Source organism: Nematolebias whitei, chromosome 9 (assembly GCF_014905685.2).
Source record: "Nematolebias whitei isolate Nwh7 chromosome 9, NemWhi1, whole genome shotgun sequence".
NCBI classification, from domain to species: Eukaryota; Metazoa; Chordata; class Actinopteri; order Cyprinodontiformes; family Rivulidae; genus Nematolebias; species Nematolebias whitei.
The window spans coordinates 19,528,012-19,539,746 of NC_056506.1; the positions used below are offsets into that span (position 1 = coordinate 19,528,012).

Sequence of the window (11,735 nt, forward strand, 5' to 3'; positions counted from 1 at the left end):
GTGAAACATTAAAAGTGTTGTTGCAGGGGTATTGCACTGGGTTGCATTAGACGCAGGAGGTTTTCACTGCCGTCATGTCCACCTTCAGAAAATTGAAAAAAGCAATTTTCCATAAACTACATGCAGCCTTTGTACTTGTTTATGACTGCTCCAAATGGCTCGCATGAATTCAGGAGTTAATTATTAGTCCAAAGGCAATAACCACATTGCACAGAAACATCAAAGTGGGAGCAAACAAGCTTCTGATGCTGCAGAGCATAAACGGGCTTTAACGAAACGGCCAGGACAAAGTGGTCTCTGAGGACCGCCAGGCTTGACTCTTCTGTTTGATCAGCCACGGATTATGACCTGCAAGTCGCAGCTTGACACCTTATTCAAGTGGATCCGTTCAGTTCTGGATGGGGATGAAAGCTTTCGCGCCAAAGGGGTAAATTTGTTTCTGTGTTAGCAAGAATTTGCCAGCTGCGTGCTTTGATGGAAGTAAACATGTAAACAAACTACTCACATGTTCCTGCTGTCCAGGGTGCGGTAGCCTCGCGAACGGGAGCTGTGCGGAGCACTCTGGAGCGCGGCGATATCAAAGGCCGCTGTGTCAGCCTCCCCTCCTCCCTCGTCGTCGTACGTGATGATGTTTTCTCGCACGTCGTCCTCCTCCAGCGGCGACAGGGAGTCGCGCTTCTGCCGGCGCAGCGACAGCGACAGGGCGCTCACCGCTGTCCATGGGAACAGAACCGAAGGATTTCCAGGCACAGGTGAGGAATGATGAACAATGGAGAAGAGGCAAATATCACAAGGGAAATAAAGGGAAGGAGGTTAAGGACAGAGTGAGTGAAAGAGACAAAGAGGTGAAACTCACAAAGACAAAGGGAATGGAGGAGAGGCCGCAGGTGAGCGGGCTGCTAAATCATATCAGCACGCTGCATGCCTCCACTCTGTAATTGACTTTGAGCTCCAGCTGAGCAAATAGATACTTTATCCTCTCAGGACTCCATGACTCCATTCTGTATTCCTAAATAAGGCAGTTCCATTTGACCTGGAGCTGTTTTAATGAGCAGCTCGTTGATACGTGTTCAGCTGCGGTCACATTTACCCACAGCGTCGGCTATGGTTTGTTGGAACAGTGTTGGACATTGAAGCATGAAGATGCTCTCCTCTGACTATGACCTCTGACCCTTGGTTTGTCTACCAGACTCACCATGAACTGTGTTCTATAAAGTTACTGTTGACTAGAATAATGTCTGATGTTTTCACACATTCACTGTTCTTGGACTCAGAGTCACCTACAGTCTGACTAATGTTTACCTTTTCTTTTATACTTTTAACAAAGAAGAACTAAATCATTAACGACATTTGTTTTTATTTGATTATAACAGGTGTGAACATGAATGGTGTTGATTATTGTTATCAATCATTATAATGAACTCGTGAAATATTATAATGTGTTTTAACAAACTCCTCTGTTCTGTTTTTCAGAAAATAACTTTTCCTTCAGAGACATGTGTGTGTTTGAGCATGAATCTACTTTGTATTTACAACAGAGGGTACTCATAATGTTCCAGAGTTCTCCAGAACTTCTGAGAGCTGATGGTTCACACCAAGTTTCTTTGTATTTGTCTGTTTTCCTCATCCTGATGTGTTCGTCTGATGTCCGTCTTCATTTATTCCTGATCAAAGAAACGTTTGCTCTGTTACAATTGTTGTTAGAAGCAGAGTTGAAGTTTCCGGTAACTACCGAAGATCAAGTGTTGTTTTTCTCACTATGAGGGTTAAAGTGTAAGCCAGCTGAAGGTTGCTGATCACCCTCACATCATCTGTCGTCCTCCCTGTCACTACCCGATCTGTTATGGAAGCACGATCCGTAGTGTTGCTCATTTGCGCATGCGCTAAAAGGAATACTTCCGGGTCGCAGGGATCGCCGTTGTATATGCTAGTTTAAGGAAAATGTATTGGAAATAATTACTTGATATTAATAAAATATATTTATGAAACATACCATATTTATTAATATCTTGATGCATGCTCAATAGTCCAGGTAGAAAAATCTAAAAAAGTTCAATCTGGTCTTCTGGACATGTCCAGAGGACCAGATTTAACTTTTTTTTTTTTAGACATATTTATTAATATTAATTAAAATGTCTTTCTATAAATTGATTAATTTTCCTAGACAATGTTATAATTCCGTTTATGAATAAGAACTGTCTTAATTTACTTGGAAAAGTACATGCTCTATCTCCGCCGATCTTCATGTTGCTAATTTACGCCACTCGTATTTCCGTTACAATCATTGACATATTTACGTCATGGTTAAAATGATATGCAGCTTCACCACTGAACAGCGCTGTCTCACAATGGAAATAATTCATTTTGTATCTTGCAGGGTTTTTCCTCATTCAGCCCAATGTGTCGCATATCATTTTAACCAATGACGTAAATATGTCAGTGATTTTAATGGAAATACGAGTGGCGTAAATTAGCAACAAGAAGATTGGCGGAGATAGAGCACATACTTTTCTAAGTAAATTAAGACAGTTCTTATTCATAAACAACGACGATCTGTGTGACCCGGAAGTATTCTTTTTAGCGCATGCACAAATGAGCAACACTACGGATCGTGCTTCCATAACAGATGACGCTCACCAACCCCTGAAACTCTCACATTGACTTTCAGCTACCATGGGCAGTTCCTGGCTAGTCCTCTCCTCGTGGTATATCCTGGTCTGATCTAGCAGCAAAACCCCAGAAAGATTAGTGAACCCAGCCCTCAACACTGACTCGGTAAGGAGTTGAAATCTGGTGACATGATGCAACTTTACAAATAATTTCCATCAGTTAAAATGGCTAATTTGTTCTGTGGTTTTAGGGGCTCAAAGTGACAATGTGCATATGCGTAATAGGAAGCATTATTTATGAACAGTTAAATTACTCAAAACCACACAGATTATTCAAAAGAAGAGTTTTAAAAATCTGTTTTGGTTTTGACCAAACACTCTGTACGTATGCTGAACTAAGGTGCAAACACAGAAGAAAATCTACAATTTTAAAAAAATCCAAAGCAGTGTTTTCTAAGAAGGTGTTTGTTGTTACAGGCATGCAAGTTAGCTATGAATGCTAACATAGCTACAGGAACATGTTTTAGTCGAGGGTTGAACATGTGTGCCTTTGGGCGGTGCACTAAAAATATCTAGTACAGTATACACAAAAATGTGCACTGGAAATATAAATGAACAAATTAAATTATGCCATTTTCACCCACAATGGGTTTTTTAAAAAAATCCATAAAAACAATTTCTAACAACTGGTTTGTATACCATTTTTTTAAATAACATTAACAAATCTTTTAAAAATGTAATAATTTGTAGCACTAATGAAACTTCTATTTAGTAATTCTTTATGTGTAAAAACATGCATGTCCTCTGTCATTATCAGAAGGTGCTGCAGTACCCTACACATCCCTGCTTACTTTAGTCTTGAATATTGACTTATTGATCTAATAAAAGAGGAACCCAAGTGGTGTTCTGTTGTTGGACTTCTGTGATAGTCATAGTGAGGGTTTGCTGGGAACGTGTGGCAGAAGAACTCATCAGAAATATCTAAAAAAGTTAAGTCAGGTCCTCTGGACGTTCAAAAAACAACTCACACCTCCAGGAGAACTTTAACTGCATCCCAGCTGAGGCAGGGGGCATTGAGTCCAAGTGGGCCATGTTCCACGCCTAAATTGTTGTAGTAGCTTCCTTGAGCTGTGGCAGTAAGGTTGTTGGTGCTTCTCGCAGTGGCCACCCTCGAACTCAGTGGGGACACCCTGGGTAATGGAAGCTACCAAGCTGAATAAGAATTCCTATCGGGCCTTGTTGGTTGGTGGGACTCTGGAGGGCTGAAGGGCCAAGTGGTATGCAGCCTTGGCTGATGCGGTGGCAAAAGCTCAGATGTGGGAGGAGTTCAATGTGGCCTTGGATAGAGACTCTCAGTTGGCTCTGAGGAGATTCTGGCAAACCATCAGGCAGCTGAGGAGGGGAAAGCAGCGTTTTACTAACACTGTTCAGTTAAGGTGGGGTGCTGTTGACCTCAACCAGTGATGTCATCAGGAGGTGGAAGGAATAATTCTCTGACCTTCTCAATCCCACCGACACATCTTCCATGGAGGAAGCTAAGTTTGGGGACTTTGGGCTTGGTCTGTCCATAACCATGGCTGAGGTCACCAAGGTAGTTAAAAAGCTTCACGGCAGCAGGGCTCTGGGGGTGGATGAGATTTGCCCTGATTTCCTTAAGACTCTGGATGTTGTGGGGCTGTCTTGGTTGATACAACTTTGTAACATTGTGTGGATATCTGGGGGGGGCAGTGCCACTGGATTGGCAGACTGGGATGGTGGTTCCCCTCTTCAAAAAGGGGGACCAGAGGGTGTGCTCCAGTTATAGGTGCATCACTCTCTTTAGCCTCGCTGGTAAGGTCTATTCAGGAATACTGGAGAAGCGAGTCAGATCGTGTGTCAAACCACAGAGCGAGAAGGAACAATGTGGGTTCTGTCCTGACCGTGGAATACTAGACCAACTATTTACCCTCACTAGGGTCCTTGAGGGGTCATGGGAGTTTGCCCATCTAGTCTACATGTTTTATGACCATGGAGAAGGCTTTTGACCGTGTTCCTTAAGGTACACTGTGGCGGGGGGGGGGGGGGGGGGGGGGGGGCTACACGAGGATGGGATTGGGGGCCCATTGCTATGGGCTGTTCAATCACTATACAAGTGGTGCGAGAGTTTGGTTTGCATTATTGGCTATAAGTCAGGCCCCTTCAGGTTGGGAGTAGGACTTCACAAGGGTTGCCCATTGTCACCAATTCTGCTCATAACGTTTATGGACAGAATTTCTTGGTGCAGCCGGGAGGTGGGGGGAGTCCAGTTCGATGGCCTTAGGATTCCATTTCTGCTATTTGTATATGACGTGGTCCTGTTGGCGTTATCATGCCATGATCTTCAGCTCTCACTGGAGTGGTTTGCAGCCGAGTGTGAAGCGCCTGGAATGAGAATCAGCACCTCCAAATCTGAGGTCATGGTGCTCAGTCGGAAAAGGGTGGGTTGCTCTCTTCGGGTCAAGGGTGTGGTTCTGCCTCAAGTGGAGGAGTTTAAGTATTTTGGGTTTTGTTCACTAGTGAGGGAAGAATGAAGTGTGAGATTGACAGATGGATTGGTGCAGCATCTGCAGTTGCGGACTCTGTGTCAGTCCGTTGTGGTGAAGAGGGACTGAGCTGTAAGGCAAAGCTCTCTGTTTGCCTTACAATAAGACAGGTCAGTCTCTGTTCCTACTCTCACCTATGTTCACGAGCTGTGGGTAGTGACCGAAAGAATGAGATCCCGAATACAGGTGGTTGAAATGAGTTTCCTCTGCAGGGTAGCTGGACTCTCCCTTAGAGATAGGGTGAGAAGTTCAGTTGTCAGGAGAGACTCTGAGTAGAACCTCTACTTCTCCACATTGAGAGGAGCCAATTGAGGTGGTTTGAGCATCTGGTAAGGATGCTCCCTGGGTGCCTCCCTAGGGAGGTGTACAGGGCATATCTGACTGGGAGGAGACACCGAGGAAGACCCAGGACACGTTGGATGTCTCTCGGATGGCCTGAGAACACCCTGGAATCCTTCCAGAAGAGCTGAAAGAGGTGGCTTTGGAATGAGATGTCTGGGCCTCCCTGCTCAAGCTGCTGCCCCTGAGACCCGACTTAGAAACAAGTGGAAGATGATGGATGGATGGATGGATGGGTAATAAAAGAGCTGCACACCCATCATTTTTTATTCCCTTTGATCTAACCCAGGTACACCTCCTATCTGTGCAACTGTTAAAAGTATTCAGAAATCTTCAAACTTTGACAGGGCAGATGTGCTTTAGTTTTATTTTGAATGATTTTGAATGAGACAATCAGTTTGCAGGAGGGGGTCTCAATATCCTAAATTCTTATATATGCCTTTGTGTGTATCTTCTATGGTTAAGCTGCTGTAGTAACTTAATCTGCAGTCATGATATTGTTAGAGAACATTTTATTAGATTTTAAAGAGCATAATCCAATGATTTATGAAAAGAAGAGGGACGTGTGTGGGATCATCTTCATGTCACATTCTCACCCAAACAAAGCCTGCATGCAGGCTCAGGAGGTTATCAGGTGTTCGTGAAAGCTGAGCTCCTGTTTAATAAGCAAACAGAACCAGGATGAAGTTATTGTCATGTGGGAATGTTCAGCGCGTTTTGGAAGGTCAGCTTGTGCTGCTTTGTAGCGCTGTTCTACAGAAGTGTTTCACACTTCTTGCAGTATCCTGTGACAGAGGGATCAAAGTCCATCACCCTGTCAAAGGTAGTGGATCACCTTCACGCCGTGCTCCATTTCTGTGTGATGACTGAGCTAACGTCCTCCAGAAGGATAATGACTTTATCAACAAGGCATGAGTAGTGATCCTACAAAAATGACAGCCACGATGGCAACGAGCCAAGCCTCCTCAGCAACGCAGCGCATTGCAACTGAGCATTTCCAAAATGGTGACAATGACATTTGATTAGGCTGCCATCAAAACGCAGAGAACTCAGATAATTGCCCGATAATGTTATTTCAGCAGTGTTCAGAGCCGACCTTGCCAGAGGAAACAACTGGGCGAACATGGACTGAAAATCAAACCCAGTTAAGAGAAATATTTACGCTGCAGCTCTCGATGTTTCCAGATGCAGATTGGAGATCCAGGGAGTTGTAATGGCAAGTAAACAGCTCTAAACACTAACCCAATCAGCTCTTTAATTTGTTGATTAGCATTAAAATGCTCTGTGGGCATGAAATTATATCACTTTACTGTAAGTAGAACAGCAGCAAGGTGGCGCAGTTGGTAGAGCTGCTGCCTCTCAATGAACAGGTTACCCTGGTTCAAATCCCGGTCCGGGGCCTTTCTGGATAGAGTTTTCATGTTCTCTCTGTGCTGTGTGGGTTTTCTCTGGTTTCATTCCACAGACCAAAAACATGCACGTTATTCTGATTGGTAACTCAAAATTGTCCCTAGGTAAGAGAGTGAATGGTTGTTTGTCTTGTTTGTCTCTATGTGTCCCTGTAATGGACTGGAGACCTGTCCAGGGTGTCCCCTGCCTCTTGCACAGTGATAAATGGACATGGGCACCAGTGACGCAAAAAGGAAGAAACGGGTAAAAGATAACGGATGGATGGATGTAAGTAGAACAACCGGAGCTGGAGTGTAAGTATCAGGGAAGTTAGACTAGTACAGGTTTTAAAGGACAAAATATTCATTTTATTATTACCTGCGGTGGAAAACAGGGCATTTATTTTTAAGGATGAGTCTGTCTGTGTGTTTGTCTGTCTGTTAGTAAAATATCTCATAACTTACTGAAGTGATTTTAATGAGACTCTCAGAAAGTAATTATTAGAATTACTGTACATCTACAGCTGATCAACTTTGAGACCCAGTCCAATTCAAGATGGCCACTGCAGCTGATTGAGATTAGCCAACATAAAACAGGATGTATTTCAGTCATTTTGACTCATGTTGAGCTAAAACTTGATTTGATTGTAGCCGAGTCGTTTACAACATATTCTGTGCATGACATCTGGCAAAATCACGAGACAAACAACATTCTTTTCACAGTTTACAGATCACAGCTCAACATTAAATTATTTTAATCTAAGGTCGTGTTGATACAACGTTTTATGAGTGAAACTGGAGCTTTTCTGCTGAGGTTCAACTGTTTGTCTGTACAACAGCTCTCGTTCTCTCTGAAACCAAAGTTTTCTAAACCCTGGTCTCAGGAGGTTTTTGGGGAACCCCACATGGAGCTGTAAAATACTCTGCAGGTGTTAAGTCGCACATTCGCCCCAATAAACATAGAAAAAACACTGTTTTTGTGTCGTTTTTGTGTTGTTTTTGTGTTGACAGGGCCTAAAATCCTTCAGTGATGTATTCTTTATATTTAACTTGGGGGGGGGGGGGGGGGCAGAATATCAGAATAAAATGTGCAGTGTCATATAAACGTGTTGTATGTAACACAGTACCGTACTTGCTGCCGTACATGTCACACCGCCATATAAGTAGCATCAGTCCAAATATGTCTAATAAAGTGGAACAAAACATAAATACGTCGCTTCGCCGTATAAGTCGCATCTATTACGCGTCACCGCTGACCACCTGGAAACGCGAGCCGGTGTTGTGCCAAAAATCGATTGGCTGCCAAATGGCGGCCAAGGGAGCGCGCACGGGAGGACTTAAACAAAAATTTAACAAGATTAACACTTAAAAACAATTATTTGTTTGCTCGAAATTATAGAAAAGGTGTGTCTCCGTTTAAGTTTTCCTTAATAAATGCACTTCTGCAGCCGCGAATCGATTTTTGAAATGCAGCTGATTTGACTGTCGGAGTGTGCAGAGGGAGGAATCGCTGTGCATTTCTTTAAAATTGAACAAGATAACCACCTATAAACAATTATTTGTTTGCTTGACATTATAGCAAAGGTGTGTCTCAGTCTTTTCTTTAATAAATGCACTTTAATGGTCAAATCAGCTGCATTTTGCCTGGGCGGCGCAGCATAACGCAGCTGATTTGACATTTGTTCCTGGAGTTGTGGAGCAAGACGAATGTGGCTGCTATGGCAAGTCAAGTGTCTCATTGATAGCCACTTTTACCTATTAATGAGACACTTGGCTTGCCATATTAGTTGAGTGCCCTCTAGTGGCTGAAAATGATAGTGTTCAATATTTTCCATTTCAAAATGAATGAAACTGTCAGCTCTCAGCCAAAAATTAGGTTATAAATATGGACCAAAAAAACATATATTAGTAGCTTCAGTGTAAATTTATGCAAAAAGGTGCAACTTATATGGTGAAAAATACGGTACTTACCCAGCAGTGTAGCGACACAGGCCAAGATGGCCAGCAGGGCGGCAGTGCTGAGTCCAGGGGAAGGCAGCATGGACTGCTGGGGGAGACACACTGCCTCCTTTTCCCAGTCCCACTCTCCCTCCGTCTGCTTCTCATTCTCTTTGTCCCCGGCTCGGGCTCCCCCCTTTAAGCAGGGACAGACAGACACGGTGACCGTCCCTGTGCTGGTGAGGCCCGACGTCCCGTCCCTCAGGACAAGTGGCACAAACAGTGTCAGAGTGGAGGAAGAAGAGCGGGACAGGGGCTGGAGCTGGGACAGCAGCACCAGGCTGGCTGTGGGGCCTGAAGGAAGAACAGAGAAGAAGACACTTCGTATTACCAGCTGCTAACTGCATCCTGCAGCTTCTCATTTTCTGTGCTGAATCATAGCAGGAGGTGATGGTCTGACCCAAAATCCCAACTCTCATGTTTTCAGTTCCTTTAATCCTCGTCAGCTGCTGACTGGTTTGTACCACTCATGGGAAGTGAAGCAGGACGGGTTGAACTTTGCTTATTTCAGCCTCCCCTGGCATGCTTTGGCATTTTGTTTAACACTGCATATATTCTGAGAATGCTTCCCAGCAGTGGAGCCCCCCTCCCCCCACACAAGTTTGTCTTTCTATATTTACGGTGTCTTTGCATTGATTTCCATTCATTTTTCATTTATTTAAATAGCCTAACTTTAAACCTAACCATTACCAGTACATACATAACCCTAAACCTAACCCCTCACCCACCAACGACACTTCTTATGTGGCCAGGGCTTAGGGCTCCTTAAGGAGCAGTCGGTCCTCACAGTGTAGTATAAGTTGGAAAGATGGGTCTTACAAGGTAACAGATACAAACACACACACACACACACACACACACACACACACACACACACACACACTATGACACTTACTGAAGACAAACTTCAGCCTGTATGGCTCTAAACTAGGTCAAAGTTTAAACACAAAATTAAAGACAGATATAATTCTCAAGACAATATCTTATAAATGTGATGACAATATTTTTGCCTTTGTATGTGCATTTATAAATATATATATATATATACAGTATACTGTATATCAAGTTCAAGTCAAGCTTATTGTCATTCACATCACATGTGGTACATGAGGTCAAATGAAATTGTGTACACGGAATCCCAGTTACAACAAAAAATAACAAAAATATAAAATGTAAGAGCCATATTAATAAAATAAGTAATTGATGGCTTGACAGGTGAGCATGCAGCTTTGACACTTGGGTGGTGGGTGTGTCAGTGTGTGTGTGTTGACTGTCACCAGATATAAATGACGTTCTGACTGGCGTTCTGGTTTTTGTATGGATAAGGAAGTTGGGTGCGCCCGGGGTCGTCATATTTTCTGTTGACCGTGTTATAAGACGCCGTAGAGTTATGCCATTAAGCATTTATCAAAGTTTAGACCTGGTCAGTATGTGTCTCAGTCTGTAATGTTTAAAGCATGGAAATGTGAAACGGAATAAACCGATCATGACACAAAGAAGTGACCTGGAGTGACGTCAGTTTGGAAACACGCGTCGGACAGAGATTCCCGAGTTTAACCCAGTGCGGCCCTCAATATCATGTTTGCTGTGAAATTATAAAGTATAAGAAGAAACAGTAAATTAGGATCTAAGATATACGCTAAATGTACGTCAAGAAATACGCTACAAGATCTAGGAACCCCCCCCAAAAGGAAAATAAAGCATGTTGTATCATATCATATTGTTATATTTTGTACAGAATAAAATAGAATATAAATGTTTTCATGATAGAAACACATCCTAATTCTGCATATCCTTATTATACAGTATTTCCAAATAATTTGATACATATTTATTATGACAGGCTCGCATGCAAACCCTTTCCAAGTCAAAGCGCAATTTTTTAAAATCTATTTATTGGACTGTCTTGGGTTTTGTACTGAATGCCTGAATGTAATTGTTTCTTTTTTCCTTTTTGAAATAGATGTTGTAACCCACAATGCAAGGCCACAGATGAAAGAGCACATGGAGCTGTTTCATTAGAATGAATGGCGCCGCAAAAAGACTGTTCCAACATGACCAACATGACAAGAGTGATTTCCAAAAATGTTTCTGTGATCCAAATCACAGATCAAGCCATTATCTTGTGGAACAAAGAAAACAATGAAGCATATTTTGGTGACAAGCTGTCCATGTGGAGCAGAACATGATCTTATTGTTCCTCTCTTCTGCTGTTGGATGGCACATCAAAGAGAACTTTGAAACCACATGTCAGCGAGTGAACCATCCTGATCCACCATCAATCTGCTCTCACTGAGCTTTTCAAAAGGGGGAGGGATATTTCTCTGAAGCTCAGATCCTTCAGAAAAGCTGCACACATTTGAAGATACTTCAGAGCACAAGAATCATTAGTCCAAGTTCTGCTGTCCACAGCCGAAGGGTAAATTAAGTACAAACTACCTCCCAGCGTTGTGGCTCCTTTCAGTACTCAGGACCACTCCAGACTTTCAGCAGCCCAACAGGTTTACTGTTGGGAGGGGTTCAAACTTTGACAGAAGCTGGGAAATTTAGCAGCCATTTAACAATTTCCTGCTGGAGATGACAGAGTTCAGAGCAAAGCTGAACAAACCCATGTCCACCATCGCTGAGAGGTTTGAAAAGTGAATGTTTGTAGTTATGGAGATGAGTGTTTTTATGGACTGGAATTAAACCTTAATGTTTTTGATACAAGATATTCAAGTGGAGGAGTTGAGAAGAACAGAGGGAAGTTTTTTTTTTTTTGTCCAAGGTAACGCAGAGTGACGGATCCTGAAGAGTGCAGGGAGACATTTTATCCACCACCAGATGCAATGGTGTAGCCA

At 42.9% G+C, this 11,735-nt stretch overlaps 1 protein-coding gene across 1 annotated transcript; it reads right to left on the reverse strand.

Moving 5' to 3' along the window:
• Positions 1-501: 501 nt before the first annotated feature.
• On the reverse strand, positions 502-9,112 carry LOC119414912 (cadherin-24-like). Its single transcript, XM_037682032.1, has 2 exons — positions 8,869-9,112; positions 502-713 (listed from the first exon to the last, which is right to left on the reverse strand). The coding sequence occupies exons 1-2, from the start codon at positions 8,936-8,938 to the stop codon at positions 502-504; spliced, it is 282 nt and encodes a 93-aa protein (XP_037537960.1). The 5' UTR covers positions 8,939-9,112.
• Positions 9,113-11,735: the final 2,623 nt, after the last annotated feature.